General features: G+C 32.8%; 1 protein-coding gene across 2 annotated transcripts in view; it reads right to left on the minus strand.

Moving 5' to 3' along the window:
• The window catches only part of LOC129222718 (26S proteasome regulatory subunit 8), a 36514-nt gene that overhangs the window by 3915 nt on the left and 10259 nt on the right, over positions 1–22340 (minus strand). The window contains exons 1-8 of one of the 2 annotated variants that reach the window (XM_054857248.1): positions 22042–22137; positions 21611–21682; positions 18255–18324; positions 18076–18173; positions 11986–12111; positions 11718–11879; positions 8852–9015; positions 1840–1993 (exon numbers count right to left, since the gene is read on the minus strand). In XM_054857248.1, coding sequence (XP_054713223.1) covers positions 1840–1993; positions 8852–9015; positions 11718–11879; positions 11986–12111; positions 18076–18173; positions 18255–18324; positions 21611–21682; positions 22042–22092 — 897 coding nt within the window. In that variant the 5' untranslated portion in view covers positions 22093–22137. Of the gene's footprint in view, positions 1–1839; positions 1994–8851; positions 9016–11717; positions 11880–11985; positions 12112–18075; positions 18174–18254; positions 18325–21610; positions 21683–22041; positions 22138–22340 lie in introns of those variants that run through there. The other variant, XM_054857249.1, reaches the window with a different exon arrangement.

Genomic DNA, 22340 nt, shown 5'->3' on the forward strand with positions numbered 1-22340 from the left:
ATAAAGCATCCCTTACTTAGTGTAGGGAGAAAGTTACATAGGGATCCCTCTGTTCTGTTCCTCAAGTAATATACACTTTAATAAATATTAAAGGATTGATAGAATCTTATGTCTTTATTTTTTCAACTGAAATAATTTTACTCATTTAATACATAACTGATAAAGTTTAGACATCAATAAAGTAATAGAATTCTGATAATATATTTTCTCCAACCAAAATACACACTCAAAACCAATCCCTAACAATCAAAAAGCAATCTCTCCCTCCAAGAAAAATGTACCTTCTTTTTGTGCATAAAATAGCACTTTCCTGGACAGTTTTTTAGTTCGTACACCAAGCTCTCTGTCTGTATGAGAATGGTTTGATAAGTCTGTGACTTTTAAATGAAAAAATCAAAATAAATACCAAAATGCAGTTTAATTATGTTTTATAGTTATATTTGGCAATACCCGTGAAATTTGCAGACAATATTTAATTTGTGTTGCGTTTTATTGGCATCGGAAGAAAACGGCAGACAAGTTTGTTTTTGTTATGGAGAAAAAACAATTTCATGTGTTGATAAAGCATTATTTTTTGCGCAGAAAAACAATTTCCGAAATGGAAGAAAAGTTGAAAAAAATATTGTGAGTCTGCTCCATCACATGGTATGATTCACAAGTGCCTTACAGAATTTCGTTGTGGCCGTACGAGCGCAACAGACGCAGAACGTTCTGGAGGTCCAATTGAAGTCACGAACGAAGAAATAATTAACAAAATCCATGATATCGTGCTAGAAGACCACCGTGTGAAAGTGCGTGATTTAGTTCTTATGGTAAACATATCATCTGAACCTGTATGCAACATTTTGCACTAACATTTGTGAATGAAAAAGTTATCAGCAAGATGGGTGCCACGTGTGCTGACAGTCAATCAAAATCAGAATCGTGTAACAATGTCAAAGCAGTGTTTAGACAAATTCCAGTGTAATCCAAGTGATTTTTTATGACGCTATGTGACAATGAATGAAACTTGGATACATTACTACACACCAGAAACGAAAGAACAGGCAAAACAGTGGACTTCTTCAGAAACTGCTCTGAAAAAGGCAAAAACAGTTCCAGCTGCCAGAAAGGTTATGGCCTCCGTTTTCTGGGATTCAAAGGGCATAATCCACATTGACTATCTTGAAAAAGGAAAAAAATCACGTGACAGTATTATGTTAATTTATTTGACAGTTTTAATGCAAAATTAAGAGAAAAAAACAATTTGTCCAGGAAAAAGTGCTGTTCCATTACGATAATGCGCCAACTCACACATCTGCAATTGCAAGCACGAAATTGCTTGAATTATGCTTTAAACTGGTTCTTCATCCACTATACTCCACTTACTTGGCCCCCAGTGACTTTTTTATGTTTCCAAATTTAAAGTGTAAGGAGATTTTATTCAAATGATGAGATCATTAATGCCACAAACTTCAGACATATTTTTTTGGAAGGGTTAGAAAAGTTGGAACATCGTTGGCTGCGAAAGGAGATTATGTTGAAAAATAAACTGCATTTTGGTATTTTGATCATTCATATCACTTGAAAGTCACAGACTTTTCAAACCAACCTCATATATATGAGTGGTGAATTGATAAATTTTCCAATGCTGAAAAGCAATATCAGAATGGAGTTCTGGTGCATTCGGACACCAAATCAGTCTATGTATCATTAAACATTTCATTAAGATTAATGAATTATTAACAAAATTACAATATTGTTACTAATAACTTAGCAAAGCATATGCAAGCCCAGTGTTTTTTGTGAGACACTGACTCAATCTTCTGGTTATGTCATAGTTATCTTTACAATATTTACTTTTATGTTCTTGGTTGCTTCAAAGCCATCCAACTGGTTTAAGAGTTCAAGCATGGTCCTTTGAACTTCACTATCGCCACCAGAACCAGCATCAATTCTGGATGATCCTATCGAGTCAATTTCGTCCATAAATATGATTGAAGGAGCATGCTCTCTATAACAGAGACATTAATTTAATAAAACATGCTAGATACATGCTAAGAATTTAAATAGAAAAAATTGAACTTATTGTATACCACACAATATTATGAATCAAAAATAAAACGCCCTTATGAAATTTGAAAGCAAATTTTTATCCTATGTTGCAGCAAAATTAGATAGCATTGTTCAAAAAACAGAAAAAAAAAAAAAAAAAATCAAAACAATATTTCACATTATTTCTTTAACAAAAACTTGGTCCACTGCCTTTTGTTTCAAGCATGTGTGTTGTTTGAATAAAGTTTGATCAATCTAACACTTAATCATGATAGTTCAGCTGCAGTGGTGTTTGTTAAGTTACCACATTTTACTATACATTTAATCAAAACAAAAAGCAAAAGTTTTGGGTATTCATAGTTACATTCTTACCATCAAAAGTATCTATGAGAACATGAAACTTTTTTCTTAAAGCTACAAATTTGTTCAAGATTCAATGTTCTACTGTACTTGAACCACTAAAGGATAATTGAAGGGTTCGGGAGAAGAATGTGATATGCCATTGATGTGAATTTTATAAAAATTGTTTGTAGAATTTTTCAAAGGTATTATACATTCTATATTCTGCCATACTAAAAACAGATATGTTTTTTTCGAAATGTCATAATCCGTTGTCATGTTTATTTCAAGCTTAGTTATGAGAAACAAAAATTTTGATTGAAAAGTCACTCCTTGTGGCTTGCCACATTTCTGCCCTGAGCCCTTCAATTCTACTTTTCAGGCTTGGAATTGTGAGAAGCCATATTTTTTTCTAACACAACAATCAGTTTTTCTTGTGAACTAATGAAAGAATTTTAGAAAACTTCTAGCCATTTATATAACTAAACTGCTAAAGGTATCATTTTTAAAACCAATAATTTGAGCAAAATCAGCAGTTTAGAATGCTCAGAATTGGTTTTCATTACTTCATGAATGCCTTCGATTAAAAAAACAAACCACAAAGTATATTGAATACTAAGTTGTTTGACATCATGTAGATGCAACATTGTTTGTTTGCATATTATGTGATAAATAATGTGTGGGGAAAGGGAGGCACATCTGAACATGGTATATTTTACCTAAGAAAACTTAAAGTAAAAAATCTTGAAAAATTCTCAAGTTATGGCAGCTTTTAGCAATTGACCATTTTGCATTTCTGCGATGACAACTTGGTTTTAGAAGGTATTATATACACCTTCATCAATGTCCTCTCCACTTGAATACCATTTTAATAACTCACAAGCTAAACTTAATTATTGCAAATCATTATATGAACATTCAGGTGAGTTAAAGACCAAGTTTAAACAATTTTTATTGAATGAAGAATCTTATTTTTGCAAGTTGATCCAAAGGTAAATGATGGGGAACTTGTGAACGCAACACCTAGAGGGATGTGAACAGTTCCATGTGCCTCTCCATAATTTTATTATTATAGCATAAACATTAATCTTCATTATTTTTCCACACAATCAATTTATAACTGTATCATTAATTGTTTCTCAAAGATTATTTAGCGTTGATACTCAATTTTAGAAATAAAAATGAAGGAGTTTTCAATGATTAAAATTCAGATTTTCAGACTACTTTTACTACGTCAAAATTGCTTATTTCCTAATTAATTTTTTAACATGTTCAGTTAATGAATCACATCTACTTAAGTTTTTCAAATAATAATCAAACACTTCAAATAAACTGACTCCCTGCAGAAAATCAGGTAGGAGCAAATACAATAAATATAATCTTTATATATTAATAGGCAAGCCGTTTTCTTTCGGTACCGATTTCTCCTATGTTTGTGAACCAATTTCCCTCATTCTTTTTTTGTTCAGTAGCTATTGCCGAGTTTTAGAGTCATCAATAAACATTTTGGAAATCAAACGCTAATTAACGGAGATATCAATAAAAACACATCTTAATTTTAAATGGTTATTTCTACGCGAAAGGATGGGCCAATTGTTTTGAATTTGATATGGTTGGAAAGGTGTTTAAAAAATACTCCTAACGAAGAAATTGTCACGATGCCCGAGGTCCAATAACCTAAATCCACTAGAAAAAAGTTATAAATGTTTTTTAGTTAGCGAAATTCAAAAATTTTAATTTTATCTCTTTTCCATTGTGGAAACTCAATGTTGGAAGCGTGAAACATTAAGTTTTAATTCATTTTTTAAACCACTTTTTCTACACGAAAAAAGCATTTTAATGCTTCAAGCTTGGTATGGTTGGAAAGTTTGCGAAAAATGCTTTGAAACACGTTTTACCCGGTTTTGCTGCGTGAAAATCGAAACCGCCATGTTGGCTAGAAACAGCGCTAGAAGCAATTTAAAGTTAGTGAAAATTCATTTTTATTTGTTTTTTCATGCAACATTAGTTAGTGTGAAGAAATTGCTGGATAATATTGTGGTTGTGCCAATTGTCGCTTGAGCATAAAGAAATGAAATACTTGCATTTGTTTTTATTATTGAGGCTTTTTGGGTAACTACGGGCATTTAAAATATTTTCATTTTGATTATGTTTTCGTGATTCTAATATTTAAATAAATTATTGTACAGAGTGAGGGACGACTTTCAGTTCCAGCTCCCAATAATACCTGCATTTGCTATCACCACAAACAGATCTCAAGGTCAAACTTTTGATAAAAATAGCATATTATTACGACATCCAGTGCTTTCGCATGGACAATTATATGTTGCCTTGAGTAGTTCGTTCATTTGACTGTTAAAAATTTTATATTTAACGGCAAGATCATGCCTACTTTTACAAAAAATATTGTTTGTACAGAAGTTTTACAGCATCATTTCATTCAGAACAACTTCCATAATTGTGAAATTGGCGAACTTTATTCATTTTGGCACCAATGCCAGGACGAGAAATATTTTTCTTTCGCATTCGTAAAAAACAGTACAGAAAAGTCTATTTGCAAGGAATTGACTACAAATAAAGTCCCTGTTTAAGGTGTGGTTCGTTAAATTGTATCCGTTCATGACAAGGCGGAGGAAATAAATGAAAAGAGGAACATACAATGGGGATAATAGACATCAAGCTTTTTTTTGATAAGAACGTTTAGGAAAAACAGTGTGATGTGTGGCAAAGGGAAGAGGGGTTATGGTGAAATGTGAAACTTTATGACAAAGGGGAGAGATATCAAAAATTTAAGTGCATTTGTCAGTTTTCCCCTAAACCGTTAACAAATCACAAACACGATTTTTTTAAAAATTACACTATTATTGCGACGTCCAGTGTTTTTGAATGGACAATTTTTAATGTAGCAAGTAGGATTCGTTCATTTGACTGTTTGGAATTTAATAAGGCTAACGGCAGAGGTCAAGGCAACTTACTCAATAACAATAACATTAAACTTATTAAAAGAAGCAATGTTCATGCAGAAGTTTTACGTATAATCTGAGTTTTGCAGGATAATTTCATTCAGGAAGACTTCGACAATTGTTAAATTGGCGGGCTCTCTTCATCTATTGGCGTCAAATTTTTGGTACCAATTGCAGCTTGAGAAATGTTTTTACTTTGCATACGAAAACAAAGAGTAGGGAAATGTATATTTGCATACGGTTGCCACAAAATAGGGGCTGTCCACGAATGAAGTCCCGGCTTAAGGTGGGGTTCACGAAATAGTAACAGTTTGTGACGAAGGAGAGGAAAGACATGACAAGAGGGGCATACAATGGAGTGAACGTGACAACAAGCCTTTTTTTTAATAGGAACGTTTATGAAAAACAGTGTGACATGTGACAAAGGGAAGAGGGGGTATAGTGAAGTCCAAAACATTGTGACAAAGGGGGGAGAGGGTCGAAAACGTTGAAAAGTATGACATCAGTTATGCACCGCCCTTAACCATAAACAAATCGACTTTTTATAAGTCGAATATAAGTAACTGAATATAAGCATATTTTTATAAGTCGACTTTTTTTAAAAATTGTACTATTATTACGACGCCCAGTGTTTTTGAATGGACAGTTATATGTTGACACGAGTAGAGTTGGTTCATTTGATACTTGGAAATTTATATTTCTAATGATGAAGAAGCAACTTACTCAATAATAGTGGACGTTTTATAAGTAACATTGTTCACACAGAAATTTTACGCATAAACTGAGTTTTGATGCGTCATTTCATATGGGAAGATTTTGAAAATTGGATAACTGGTAATTTTTATCCATTGGCGTCAATTCTTTTGTTTCCAATGCAATTGCGAAAAATGTTTTTCCTTTGCATACGTAAACAAAGAGTAGGGAAATATTTATTTGCATAGGGTTAGCACAAAGCAACATGATATCCAAAATAAAAATATTCAAGCTATCAATTTGTCGACCACACCATTTTCTCAATGGGGTTGTTTCCTTCAATCAAAAGTACAACTTTTAGTCACTGAAATAGATACAATAAGGGGAAAAAATGTTGAACCAGAAATTTTTTTTATTTTCTCAACAGTTGTTTTTTCAAAACATTTTTGAATGTCCGATTTTTGAAATAAGGCGGGGTCTTTATGATGTTATAAGTGATGTACTTTGGCACGTGACTCCATTGCCCCTCTAAATATTTATGGTTTGCTAACAACCGCGTTTTCGGGTTATGATAACTTGCGCTGTGCGCTAATGGCATCAATGAGGGGCATTTTATCGCTTTTGATGCCAAAAAGTTAATCTCAATCTGCGCACCAATTAAAATAGTTGTTAAAAAATGTTAAATTTTTTCAAATTTGTATTTAAAAAATGGTTAAAACCTTTGTTTTTAAACATCCACTTTCAGTAAAAAATACGTTGAAAATCTCGGAAACGACCCCATTGCCGAAATATCCCCTTTCATCCATTTATTTTGAGATTAACAGATAAAAAGCAAAATTGGAATAAATTATTACTGTGGTATTCTGTGTCAGTAAAAAAAATGTATGTTTTCATATATGCAGTAAACAAGAGTAAGAGTAGAAATAAAAATGTTGGAAATAGTTAAATTCATACAAGTTTACTCAAATATCCATTTATGAATATGGTCGAATTTCGACCACTGGGCGAGCACTAGTACATATAAATAAACTTGGAAGAAAAAAAAGTTACACTGTGATAGTTGCATACAGTAAGTACATGGAGGAGAGAATAGCTTAGGAAGCTTTTGAAGGCAGTAAAACAATGAAAAATTTTCAGCAAACAAGTGTGAAGACTGGATTCAAAAAGGAGCCAAATATAATAATTTACCAGTAGCTTTCATATGCTAGCTAAAGTTCCAGTCAGTTAGTTATTGTTAGGAACAAAGCATTTTAAACTTACTATAACCAAAACAAAGTTCAGTTTCACAATGATGCAAGACTGGTTAGATTATCTTCTTGCCATATACTGTCGGTTCTAAGAAATATTATTCAATTAAGTGGGGAAATGTTCTTCACCTTTCCAAATTGACAACATTTGTTTTAAAACTTGACAATAATGACTCAATTACATATATATTAATGATAAAAAGTTCTTGAAATAAGCTAAGTAAATAACAAAATAGTATAATAATTAAATGTATCTATTTTATAAGTACGCATGAAAATTCTAAAAATGTAACTTACAACTTGAGTTGTAATATCTTTGATTTAGCACCCTTTTCAGTACATTATTTTTTTGAAGAAGTCTATAATAGTGGATTAATTACTTGCTCAAAGTTTTAAGAGGACACTTTTGTAACTCCTTTTTTATCCCTCTTTGTCTGCCATATGTAACATTTAAAATTTATTATCATCGTATTAAATGCATATATTTGTGTTATTTCATTTAATTATCGGTTGCAGTCAGTTTCTTTTTATTTTCTTAATGGCAATGGCTAAAGAAATTAGATAGAAAAGAGGAAATATTTTGGTGGAATGTGAATGTTGTTTTCCTTGTCCGCTGTTGATGAAAGATAAATTTTTTTTTTGTTCGCTAGTACTTTTTTAGACTTAATCTATTTTTAATTTATTCTAACATTTTCTCTGCAAAAATATTTGCGAAACTGATAAATATTATTTGTTTATCTGGGGAAATTACTCGATTAAGCGGGGTATTAACTACTCATTGACAAGTTTAAGCTGATGGTTTATATCAAAGCAAGGGGGGGGGGATGCATAAAAATAATAAAACGAAAAAATAAAACTAACCACAATTTAAACATGTCTTCTCAGGGCATTTGTTGGCATTGGAAAATGAAAATACAGACTAGTTTCCAGATATTAGTTCAAAGAACTGGGAGTTAAGTTGACAAGCAATGCTTTTAAAATTGAGGTGGATACATTTCCTGATCATGTTCAGGAACAGGCAATCAATATAAAATGAGATTTTCAAGCAAATATGCAAATGTGAGAATAGCAAATTTACAAACAAGAATGATTATAGCCATTTCCTAGCTTAAATAAAATTTTGGGGACAGTGATCCCAGATTATTTCCAATAAATTTGTTTTACTCTACTTCTGATTTCATATTTTCCAATAATAATACACTTAAAATAAAAGTTGTGTAGTGATATAAAATTTCGTATGTGAAATTATCTATACTTCCAGTTTATAACCAGCTTTACTTCAGCTAACCTGAGCTTCAAATTCCGATTGTACTATTTGTACCATTGTATATGATGGGACCAATATATGATGTACCAATATATATGATGGGAAGGGGGGGGGAGTGTATTCACATTCAAAGGGGAGCACAGAACTTGAAAGATTGCAAGCCCCTGCTTTAGAATTTCAAAAGGAGATCTGAACAGCACATTACTAGAAATATCTTATTAAAAAGCAATAAAAATTTTATTCAACAATATTATCAACACGAAAGTGGCATGCTGGGAAAAATAAAACTCATTTAACATTCAGTTTACCTGGCCATTACAAAGAGTTCTCTAACCATTCTAGAGCCTTCTCCAATGAACTTCTGAACTAATTCAGATCCTGATACTCGAATAAATGTACAATCAGTATGATGGGCTACAGCTCTAGCAAGTAAGGTTTTACCTGTTCCAGGTGGACCATATAGTAAGACACCCTAGAAAATAGAGTTCATAATTATTCACCCGATTAAGGCATGTGAAGAAAATACTCTTATTTGTATCTTTACATTATTTTATAACAACACAGAAAAATTTCAAGTTAAAAAAAAATACATGCACAGTAAACTTAGTTGTGTTGTCTATTTTTTTTTAAATTAATTACTAGCAATTCGATTTCATCAACTAGTTCAGTGCAATACATAAAAAATTCAAATAGATTGGCATAAATATAGCAAAAGATACAGAACAAAATCAATCTGAACCATTTGACCTGAAATATCTATACTGACTGAAATTTGAAGGAATCTGTGTTAAAGACTAAAGGACTTTAAAGTCACAACCAACAATGTAAAAATGATTTCAACGTTCTTCTTCAATCAAACAAGAAATTTTAATCAGTCCAGAGCTTATAAGAGTAGTGTACATGATTTAAAAAGAATGATTTTATTTTATTTTATTTTTTATTTTTTTAATTTTACTACTCCCATCATTTTTTTCTTCATAAAATTGAGATCTATTTTTATTTACCACTAGGAAACTATAGTAAGTAACGTAATTAACTCCATGGAATATTTTATTCAAGTACGCACAAGCAGCAAGTCCTGTCAATGTTTGAAAAGTAAACCCATAAAATGCAGAAGGGTTTAACATTTGCAAATACATACAGTCAAACCTCCATATATCGAACTTCCACACATCGAAATTTTCTATATATCGAAATCCCAGCAAGTTTCTTTGTTCATTACATAGAAAAATTGTTTCTATATATCTAAAAAATCTCTATATATTGAATTTTTTTTTCGAGACATTCGTAAATTTTTTTCCACTTTAGACTTTTTCTCGTGAAAAATTAAGGTTAGGGAAGAAAATTACATTCACTAAAATTTGCTACTTAATTCATAAGGATTCTAAGGTTGAGGGGTGTGTAGTTAGGTCGTTGTTTCGTTCCGGAGTTCTTAAATTCTTTCAAGTTTGTTCCGAATCTGATAACCAGTAACATTGTAAAATTAGTTTCAAATTATCCCTTTTATCTGTTGATTATCATTCCTAGTCTTTTTAGCTGCAATAAAAATGATTCAAGTAGATTTATTTTTTACTTTTCTCTCGATTACATTGTGAAAACGAAAATCCCCTAATGTTGCAGATCAAGTTCAATTGCCGAAGAATGAAGATGAATGAAGGCGCAAAAATGCAATATCTGTTATTTTTTTAAATTATTAATTTTCATTTTATCCGATGCTCGTATAAATTAGAAATCGGGTTTCATACACCAAAATTAATTATAATTTTAATATGTTAGGGGATTTTTAGGATAAAATAAGATTGTTTCTATATATCGAAATTTCAATATATCGAATTTTTTTCCGGCAATTTGCTACTTCGATATATGGAGGTCCGACTGTACATATAATCAAATAAATTAAAGTACAAAAACAAATAGACAAAAAACATTTAAACATTTGACGTTCAATAATGGTACAGAAATAATAAAAAGTAAAGAATATCTAAACTAAAAAAAAGCCTTAACCATAAGTGACTGTCACTGTACTGCTTAATATTAACTTAGCAGATACTTCAGTCCACCACATCGATGCAACCATTAGAAGAGGAGTTGAAACTTCAAAAATTTTTAGAATATGTATGTAAAAAGATAATTCTAAAATCATTTTAAAATAATAAACAATTTAACACTTTATTTGAGACTCACAATTTTTGCTTATTGTAGAAAATGCACAAATCAAAGATGCATGCCAATTTTCTTTAAAACATTTGAAATTTAATTATATTCTCTCATACATTTTGTAAGATAACAGATCCTGTATTCTAACAATTACAACGTAAATCAAAGTTTTTTATTTCATAGTAGTTTGTTCACAACATTGTATAGTGGAGCGCCACAAATCCGCAGACTTGAAACCTACGTTGATTTTTTTTCTTTTGTGCTTCAAATATACTTTCTATACTTATTTCTTTTTGTCTTAATCGCAATAATAGCCAAAAACAACTTGCCAAATCAATGCCAAAAAATTAAAATGGCAAATAATTTACCATTTTAAACACATAATTCTTAGATAATACGTTCTGCCTTAATGTTATGCATTATATTCATGATGAGTGATGTAATCAAAAAACATATATATTCTAAAAAATGTTAGTATTTTTGGTCAATATGCTATATATTGCGTACTATTGAAGAAATAACAAAAAGAATTGGAAACCAAAAGCAGACGCTAAGAGATTGCTGCAGAGTTGCAGCAAAACGCAAATATTTGTGTGATACGAGGAATCAAAGAAAAACAAAAACAAGCCAAAAATACAAAGAATTCAGCATGTAAAAGTCAAATGTGAATGATTTAAATTAAAAACAATAACATCAACTATTGAAAATAAATATCAATTTTTTTTCAAAATGAATTTTTTTGGTTTTTTTTCCTTATGATGGTGCTTACATGAAGAACAAATATTTCTTTTGGATTTAAAAGGTTTTTAAATAATAGCTGAAAGAATTAGTTTTATCACATGTTTCTTAATGATTTTAAGACATTCAAATTTCTTATGAAGTAATTCATGAGTATTTTCAAATTTTTGTTTTATTTTTTAAAACAAATTTAAGATACAGCTGCAGATTTTTGACCCTCCACTGTATTTTCTAGTTTTCCCCCCCTTCTCTGATAGATTTTGTATGATCTATAATTACTTTTGGTTGAGCAATACCAAGTGCTTCAAACAACTCTGGATGTTTCACAGGCAGTTCTATTACTTCTTTGATTTCCTTTATTTGTTTGTCTAAGCCTCCAACCATTTCATAAGTAGAATCGGGTACTTTCTCAACCATCATAAGACTTACTAGAGGATCAACCTAAAAAGACATTTCATTTAACATCTCATTATTTTAATGCATAAAATTTAAAATGTGTCTTCTAAGCTCCAAAACATACTTGAAAATAGTTCAAAGTCAAACTTACTTTGTTGGGAAGTATTTTGTGCAAAGTGTAACTGTCATTACGGAGAGCAACTCTACTGTTCGGCGTTACATCATTTATGTCAATATTTTTATCAATATCAACAACAAATTTGCCTTCTGGATGTACCTAAATAAAAAAAAATGAAAATTACAGATGCCATTTTTTTTTGCAACGAAAATATATTATCAGAAGACATTTTTACTTGAGAGTTGTTGATAAGCAACCAAAATACAAAAGATCATCCAGTTTGGAAAAAAAATGCTGAATCCCATGTGAATTGAAAATTACCCCAATAACAACAAGCATAGTAAGTATACAACAAGCTGGAGAGGGGCTCCAGGGAGTAGCAAGCATTCTCCCTGGAGAGAATAGTAATACTCCAGGGTTTGTACGCTCCTTCAAAATTCCTCCAATACTCCTTCATTTAAGAAAAAATTTTGAAATGCCCTTCAAACTCTTTCATTTTGCTTTTAACTCCTTCAAAATTCCTTCTTTTTTTGTTCAAGACTACATAATTTTCCTCTATGGCAGTGACTTAAGATACTTTGATCGACAGCTTAACATCGTTAGAAGGGCAAAGGTGCAATGACAATTTTGATGTAGTAATTTCATATATTTATTTTTTTTCCCCATAAAGATGTGATTTACAAATTGAGCATAGAAGTAGTAAAATTGAAGGTGAAAATATTATTAGATGACTAAGACATATCACAAGTGAAGTAAAACATGCTTAAATGGCTATTTTTTCAAGTTTCATGATTATTGCTTTTCACTCCACCACACTCTCAGCAACAAAAGTCGGTTTGTCTAAGTATTATTAAATATTTAAAAATACATAAGTAGATGTACTATATTAAGTGATTGGGTACAGATGTGATATACCCCCCCCCCCCCCATTTGGCGACATCCGATTTTTTGCACAAAATTGAAATATTTTTCTCGCCAATGAGGCGATAAATTTTTAAGCATGGCATCCCTGGTGAAACTAACCTGTGGTTGGCAACGCGAAGGCAAACTTGTCCGAACTTGTTTACTTGGGTTCTTGGTTTTACGCAGGAGAGATACGTGTTGTTTTGTGCAATATACCTTACAGGAATGCTTATTTTGTGTTAGTTTAGATTCAGTAGTTGTGTTTTGAAGTAAAAACATTAGAAAATGCCAGTTTCTTCAAACTTGAAGGTTAATTAAAAGTTAACTCCAACGTGGTGTGTATCTATAACGCGCCATTGTCAGATGATGTTTTGTTTTGGACTGAGTGTGAGGATTTATACCATAAAAAGGTAAGTTCTTTATTTTAGAATTCACATAAAAATTCTCACTTCGGAAATTCTTTGTTTTTTACAAATCCTTGAGGGGTTCTTGTAGCTTTTAACTTTATTTTTACTGTATGTTAATTAATTTTACAAAAATAGTTTGGTTATTTTGTTCTAAAAGTTAATCCTTATCGATGCCACGAATTATTTAGACATTAACGTGCCTCCTTTAGGTACTGAATTTTAAGTTAACAATTGAAAGTTCTTTCGGTTGTACTCTTAAAAATGCTGAATTTTATTAATAAATCTGCACAATAATGGTGCATATTTCACACTTAAAACTCATTATTGTACACTGAACGGAAGGAGCCACCCTTGGGTGTACATACACATGAATATGCATAATATACATAAATATACATAATTGTGACCATACTCCGACTGTAATGTATATTAACAGTCGGAGGGATAACGGACCGAGCGAAGCGAGGTCCTGGCGAGCCAGAGGTCTCATAGTACTTTCGTAATGAGACCGAGGCAGGGCCGGCGAGCCGAGGTCTCATTACGAAAGTACTATGAGACCGAGGGCTCGTATCCCGGAGAAATGATGAAAAAAAATTAATGCATTAATTTCGACTTGTAATTAATACAATAATTTATTTCATTGTATTTTAATATGTTTACAAAAAACCCCGGCCCTGTACATTTTTGAAGCATATATTCGTGATATTTTTTGTTGTGCTTTTATGTTGTTTTTATATATATTGTGTTCTGAAGTGCTTTGATCATGTTTTTTTATCTGATTTTTTCCTGTTGGCGCTAAAAAAGCATCGCTAAGAACGATGTATGACGTATGTCGTCATACATCGTTTTCTTGGCGACGCTTTCTTGGCGCCAACAGGAAAAAGTCGCCAAGGGTGGGGTATATCACATCAGTTCCAGTGATTGTGTTAAAAAATCAATTGTTTTGTAAACCACGGTTATTCTATTCTAAAAAGGGTCATACATAGCTACAAGTAATATCATGCCTTGAGGCGGAAACATGCTCATAAAATCATGACAAGGGGAAGAGAGGGTGACAAAAAGTGACATCACAGTTATTAGAACAATGTTTATAAAAATATGACATGTGACAAGAGGAGTACTAAGGTGAAGTGTGACAAAGGGGAAAGGGGGTCAAATATAATGAAAAGAGCTGATGTGTGCATCACATGACTTCCTTTTACTAAAATTTAATGTTATTTTCCCATTATTGGTAATTTTAATGTGATTCAATACTTTACTCTCTAAATATCACCAGTGGCCAAATTGAAACCAGATTTAAAAAAAAAAAAAAAATCACCAAATTTGTCGCCAAGTTGGCGACCAAAAGACTGCCGATATTTTGCCAAGTGTCAGCCAAATTGTAACACCACTTAAGTTTACATCGAAATTAATAATGATTTCCCTCCAAAAAGGAGCAAAAGATCCCCGTAGAAACACCCGAATGCAGCCAAAAGGGGAGGTGCACAACTAGACCCCACTAGGAGCTTATGTACCAAATTTCAACTTTCTAGGACATACCGTTCTTAAGTTATGCGACATACATATGCACATACATACGTACATACAATCATCACGAGAAAACTCGTTGTAACTAACTCGGGAATAATCAATATAGATTTTTGGTGTGTCTACAGGTTCTTAGGCACTTATCCACGTGTGATCCGAGTCGAACAAAAAACTCAACATTCATTCGGGGGTGAGCAAAATGGAAATTAAGGTCGATTTTTGAGTGAAAATTTTTTCGCGAATACAGTACTTCCTTTTTTGTGAAAGGAAGTAAAAAATGCAACATCATTTAATGACAGCCCATTAGTAGTCCTTCAAAATCTTATTTTGTTCCTTCAAAACTCCTTCATTTTATTTTTGAAATAGAGTGAGAACCTTGTACTCATTAGGACGCAAGATGATTAGCATCCAGTCTGGCATATTTGGTTACACACCTGTTCGATGTGGATGTGTTTGCAAAACAGGTTCTTTTTTCACTTATATGCATTCAAAATGATAAAACTTCTTTAAAGCTACAAGAAATCTGCTTAAAAGATATCTCCCCCCCCCCCCATCATATTACAATTTTGCAATAGATTTAGATCAATCTCAAAAACAACTTGAAAGCATTTTTCATCTTTCTTTAAAGAAAGCGGATATCTGCGAAAAGGTTAAAAACTTTCATGTTTGATAAAGAGTCGTCTCTAAATATGACTTTCTCAGGGCTGATCCTAGCAGGAGTGCACCGCACAAGGACGGCCAAAGCAAGGGGTGGCCGCAGGCCACATCATATAGTTCTTTTAATCAAGCAAAATTCCTCAAGAATTTCTCACAAGATAACTTATAATGAGTCAAACAAATATGCTGAATTTTAAATGTTCAATTATCAAAGTAAGTGCCGATTTCCCAACAGCATAGCATACATAGTTTAAGAAAAATAGATTGTTAGAAAACATAGTGTTGCTTCATTGTCCATTAATATCTACTCTTTACACACATGCTTGATTTGGTTGCAAAATTTGTGACAGAACCGGTAATCAGGCATGGATACAGGGGAGGGGAGATAAGGGAAATGGCCCCCTCTTGAAGCATGAAAGGGTGCTTTCTAAAAGGAGCACTCAGGGCCCAGGGCAGCCTCTAATGTTCCTCCCCGCCCCTCCAAACTTTTATAGACTTAAGCAATGAAGACATATTTTATATATTATATTTAAAAAAAGCTATACTGATTAGATACTCTCGCAAGCATTTCAAACAACAAATTCTGTTTTCAACAATCGCGGATGCATGGAGAGACAGATGGTTTTTTCGGAAAATTTTGCTGCCTGAACCACCGATCCTAAAGACCCAATTAAATCTGATTCACCCCTTCCACTTTAACTTAAACATAGCCTGAAAATGTTAGCTTTAAAATCCGAAATGTGTTTTCAGAGGACAGCCCTTCTTAATGTCATCAAAATTTGCTTAATGACATTTTTCGTGTTTCTTTTTCGAAATTTTTGCGATGGAATGCCCTGAAATCCATTCCCAAACATAACTACCAAAGATATTCTCAATTACCATCTTTAGAGAGGCCCCTAATCCCATCCTCTCAGTTTGAAATTGACTTTACTTTCAAAAACAGTTAGTGAGGGCACACTGAACCCCCGCCCGCTTTTTGTCCCATCGTTATCAAACAATGCGTAAAAAACGATTTTCTAAAAAACTCTGGAGGAGAACTACCTGGCTTATGTAACTTTTCACGGCGCTAGGGCTTATACCCATCAATCGTGGAAGTGAGATGGACAAAAGTCTATAGTTGTGTTTTTCAGATATTAAAATCGAAAAAAATCTGGAAGATCCACCGAAGCTTCCCAGTTTTGTTAACATCATCAGAGATAGCATAAAATTGCACTTTCAGAAATATCCACTTGGGAGCCCCAAAACAATTCCTTCCCAAAAATAGCCTAAAATGGATTTTAGTTCCAAAAAATATTTCGTTTCAGAATATTTTCATGTTTTCCCTATTGTTTTCAAATATAGCCAAAAATGGGTTTTTGAAACAAGGGTCGAGAAGTTACCGAAGGAAAGCCGCCAGATTCCCTACCGTTACCGAAGACAGCCTAAATTTGCGTTTTAAACTTCAATTTTGAAAACTTTCGGTAGGAGATGATTGGATCTCCCTCCCTCTAGCAACATCAACAAAGATAAACCAAAACTGCTTGTTTAAAACTTCAGTTTCGGAAAATTTTTGGGAAGAGCGCCGATTTCTCCTAATCTACAATCACAAAAATAGCTTCGAGTTGATTTAAATTTTGAAAGAATTTTAGGAGAGAACTCCAGCATTACTTTTCCCCTAAAGTCTCGAAAAAGTTCCTAAAATTGCGATATTCGACAGCAATTTCGAAAATTTCTCCATGCATCTTGATTATATCTGGCTCTTTTCTCCTTGCAACCAAACACAATCAAAGATTACTAAAACTATTTTTCGTACGCCAATTTCGATAATTTTCTGGAAGCAATCCTCCCTCCCCTGATTCCCCCTTTTCCGTCCTTTCTCTGATGTCACTGAAGACAGACTATAAAATGCGTTTTTACGACTAGTTAATTTTGGTATTTATTACTTTCTTTAAAGATATAAATTGTACCTAAGAAGTTGCTTACTATGAAACTTTTCTTCTTTTTTATAAGTTCAGCATTCTTGTTTTTTTTTCTTTTTTAAATTAGAACTTGATATAGAAATTTGAAGAAATTTTTATATGGACATCAAAGATTAGTCAAAATTTGCAAATTACTCTTGAGGGGCGGTACATTAGATCTTTGCACATGGGCGGCCGACACCATAGGATCGGCCCTGAACTTTCTACAGTTAGATGAATAACAAATAACTACCCATGTACTTTTACTGAGCATTTTACATTGCTTTTCATTCTTAACCAAAGAGCAAAATACCTTTGCAACATATATTCCTGAAGAATCTTTTCTCCCAAGTAACTTTTTTTAAATTAAAAACACATTTCGTATGATTATTTTAGGGCATTTAATACATTTATTATTTTTCATTTAGATGTGGCAAGATGTGATTAGATGTGCACTATTGTTTATTAATTTTAGTGCCTATTTTAAGGGGCTTTAATGCATACTTTAAACATGCTTTAGTGTACATATTCCAGACTCTAGTAATAATACTCTACCAAAACTAGAATCAGTGCTTGAGTTAAGCAAAGCAAAACTCTTTAAAAGTAAATAAATTAACTCTATGAGGAAAAACTTAGTGAATTCTAAAATTAATATCAGTTTACAATATTGACATAACATTTACAATATATACCTTCACAAGCACTTTCTTTTTATCCATAGGTTTAACTACTTCTCCGACATATGAGCCTTGCTCCTGCAACAGCTGCAATTCTTCACGCAACATTCGAACTAAAATTTAAAGAAAATAATTAAGACAAGAAAGAATATTATATGCTTCAAAATTTAGACTTTAATAACGATGATTTTTACCTTTTGCATTGAGTTCATTTCTTTGAGCTTGGAGACGCCTTAGATTTTGGGTTTTCTCAGATACGATGAGCTTTAAAAAAGAAACAATGAAACTTACTTATTTTTATTGCTATTCTAATTGCAAACAAATTCTCAGCATTATTTACTGTTAAAATAATTTCTAAGCCTGCGTGTACAGATTAATATTAGAGATGCACCAAATCTTCGGTTTGTATTCAATGTATGATTGGAATAATTTTTATCCTGGTAATGACAAAGAAGAGGAATTTTTAAAAGTAATTGGTGACTGTTTCTTAGATCAAGTTGTAACTCAAGGAACTCGAGAGGAGGCGATTTTGGATCTAGTTTTTTGTGACATAGGAAGTTCTGTTCAGGGGTTGTGTGTAGGGGAGAATATTGGAGATAGTGATCATAACAGCATTAGGTTCCGGATTAAATTTGAAGTGTGCAAAGATGATAATTTTAGGTTTGTGCCCAATTTCAGAAACACTGATTTTGTTGCACTTAGGCAGAGCTTGAAAGAGGTTTTTCGTCAGGACTGGAAAATAGCAACGTAGATCAGCAGTGGACGGAATTTAAGGATAAACTTGCTAATACGGTTGGGGATTATGTTCCATTTAGGAGAAAAGGTGTTAGTACCAAAATTTGGCCCATGTGGTTCTCCAGGGAGACTAAAGAAGCTCTTAATTTTAAGCAAGCCACTTTTCGTCAGTTTAAAGAAACTGGTCAGAGTGCGGAGAGGCTCCAGTATGGTAAGGCAAGGCGAAATTTTAAGTATTTGGTACGGATTCAGAAAAGGGAATTGGAGCAAAGGCTGGCAGATGACATTGATGGGAACCCTAAGAGGTTTTTTGCTTACGCTAATTCTGGGAAAGCTCGAAACAGTCAAATAGGGCCTTTGGTTGATGAGTATGGAAATTTAATCCAAAACGATAGGGATATTGCAAATGTTCTAAATAACTTTTTTTCCAGTGTGTTTAACGATAACTGTATCTCAACAGTTGACACTAACAAGACACAAGCTATTATACAGCTTGAGGATTTTGTATTTTCCAGGGAGGAGGTTTTATTTCATTTGAAAAAGATTAAAGCAACTAAAGCTCCGGGACCAGATAATATTTATCCAAAAATTTTAGTTGAATGTGCAGAGGAATTAGTGGATGTTATTTTGAATATTTTCAATGCTTCTTATAACTCGGGGACGGTGCCAGAGGATTGGAAGCTGGCTAACATAACGCCACTCTTCAAGAAGGGGTCTAAAGGTATTGCTGGGAATTATAGACCTGTAAGTTTGACTTCGGTAATTTGTAAGATTTTCGAAACTTTGATCAAAATTAAGATCATGAAGTTCTTAGAGACTAATAGTCTGTTGACTAGTTTGCAGTATGGTTTCAGGAAAGGTAAATCCTGTACTACTAATTTATTGCATTTCTACGACAAGGTTACCTCAGCTTTAGATAACAAAAAATGTGTGGATGTTGTTTATATTGATTTTCAAAAAGCTTTAGACAAGGTACCGCATGTTGCTCTTCTCAGCAAGTTAGCTGACATAGGAATAGGAGGAAAAACTTTACTTCGGGTTAGAAATTGGCTCACTGGTAGGAAGCAAAGAGTAGTTGTGAGAGGAAATCATTCTAATTGGAGTGATGTTTTAAGTGGGGTTCCTCAGGGATCAGTTTTAGGGCCTCTTTTGTTTATTATATTTATGAATGACATCAATGAAAATATTTCTGCAAGCATGAATTGTTTTGCTGATGATGTAAAAGTTATGGGGATTGTCGAAAATGAAGAACAAGTAAATCAGCTTCAAGAGGATTTAGATCATATTACTAAGTGGGCAGATAAATGGGGGATGGCAGTTAATGTAGGGAAATGTCAAGTGCTACACTTAGGTCATGGAAATAAGCGTATGAGATATCATTTACAGGGTTCAGTCATAAATCAGGCAGAAAATGTTATGGATCTGGGTATCTTAATAAATCAGGACTTCAAGTTTAGTCAACAGTGCAGTATTGCTAGTAACAAAGCCAACAAAATGCTTGGGTTTATCAATAGATCTATTTCAAACAAATCTAAGAAAGTTCTTCTGCCTTTATATAGGAGTTTAGTAAGACCTCATTTGGAGTACGCTGTTCAGTTTTGGTCGCCTTATCTGAAGAAAGATATTTTTGTATTGGAAAGGGTTCAAAGAGGGGTAACTATATTAGTAAGGGGACTCTCAGATTTAGATTATGATACCAGACTTAATAGGCTTAACATGTATAGCCTGGAGCAAAGGAGAGTCAGAGGGGACATGATTCAGTTATTTAAATTTATCAAAATGAAAGATGTAAATGGATTAAATTTTTGAGGGGAAAGCAGGACAAGGGTTCATTGTTTTAAGCTATTTAAATCTCAGGTTAACTTGGAAATCAGGAAAAACTACTAGTTTAGCAGGGTCGTGGGCACTTGGAATAGCTTACCGGAAGAGACGGTAATGAGCAAGGGGTTGGATAGCTTTAAGAGGGCCATTGATCTTCATTGGGGACTAATTAATTGACTAGGACCAGCCTAGCAGGGCCCAGAGCCTGTTGCTGGTCGTCACATTTGTATTTGTATTTGTACTGCATATTTGGCAGACCATGCAGATAAACATAAACTAAATTATCCATTTACTATATTAATTATTTTTCGGCTTTTTTTACTTATTTTATTTCTCTATTAACTTGAACAAATAATAAAACTCAATGTAGGTAAACGTGCAGTATTAAATGGTAATGCATTTACATTTCATTACGGTCAGGAAACAGTCTTCCCCTCTCTGTTTATACTCAGGCTTATGATTTCAAAGCAATTAATGAAAAGCGAAAAATATATAGGATAATTGGGAATATGGCGTGGTCGTCTCATTATTGGCGTAAATAATTTTATTTTGGTAACCCTGCTGAATTATGGGAACCCTATGTCAATAGTTTTTTCCGGTTTCTTTGTTTAGGTTTGCAAAGAAAAATAGGTCTCATGCAGGCACTAGAGCAATAAACTGACGTCAATGAAAAAAGATCGCCAGATTCCCAATTATTGAAATATCCCTGCGTAAGGGTCATTAAGATTTGTCCAATAAATTATGTATGCAATAAAACCTGTAGATGATCTTTTTTATTTCAAAAGGCACTTACTTTAAAAAAGGTGCCCATATAGTATCATCTCACATTCCTGCCACAATACTATACAACTGTAATGATTTAGTTACGAAGTGATAAAAATCACAGTGTTTCTTATTATTTAAAATGAAAAGAGCATCATTATATCAAACAACGGAAATGTGTTTCAAACTGTGTTCCACCTGAAAAAAAACCATGAACAAAATCATTTTATACCTGGAGTTCTTCAATTTTCGTAATATAGTATTGCTTCAAACCATCCCCTTTCGCTGCATCTCCTAACTCCATCTATAAGAAAAAAAACAGAAATCACTTAATGTGGCAATGCTTTCTTAACATGGAAAATTTCACTTTCAAGTTTTATACATGAATTTTGAAAAATGGAAACAAACATCAGTTCAGCTATCGTAACAAAGCAAAGTTCTCATAAACACTGCATTTTATGTATAAATTAACACTTATTAAAATGATATTCCGATATGACTGTTTCTTGCATACTAGTCATGTTCTAAGAAGGATGAACAGAATAAGATGATGAGAAACAAAACATGAAAACTTTTAAAGGCTGAAAACACAAGAAAGTTAGGTATTAATTTTTGAAATGACATTACAATTGTGATATATTATTCATAAAATAACGCTTTTACCTCTTCTTTTTCCACTTTTATTTCTACCATCTTTCCCATTTGCTGTTTCATGCTATGCGACAGTTACGGTTTTTAAATGGCTCTTGTCAATGGGTCCTTTCTTTCCCTCTGATCTGTCTACGGATTAAACCGCTATTAAGGTCCGTATTATTAAGGATTTCGTATAAAAGGAGATAAATATAAAAACAAAGAAACAATATCAAAAGTTTTGAATTTTAAGTTTCATTTTTAAACCTCTTCTTATAGTTACGCACGCGTGTTCAATAAAAGTTATCATAGGGTACGTTGGCTGCTCTATT

The sequence above is a fragment of the Uloborus diversus genome, chromosome 5 (assembly GCF_026930045.1).
Source record: "Uloborus diversus isolate 005 chromosome 5, Udiv.v.3.1, whole genome shotgun sequence".
Classification (NCBI taxonomy): domain Eukaryota; kingdom Metazoa; phylum Arthropoda; class Arachnida; order Araneae; family Uloboridae; genus Uloborus; species Uloborus diversus.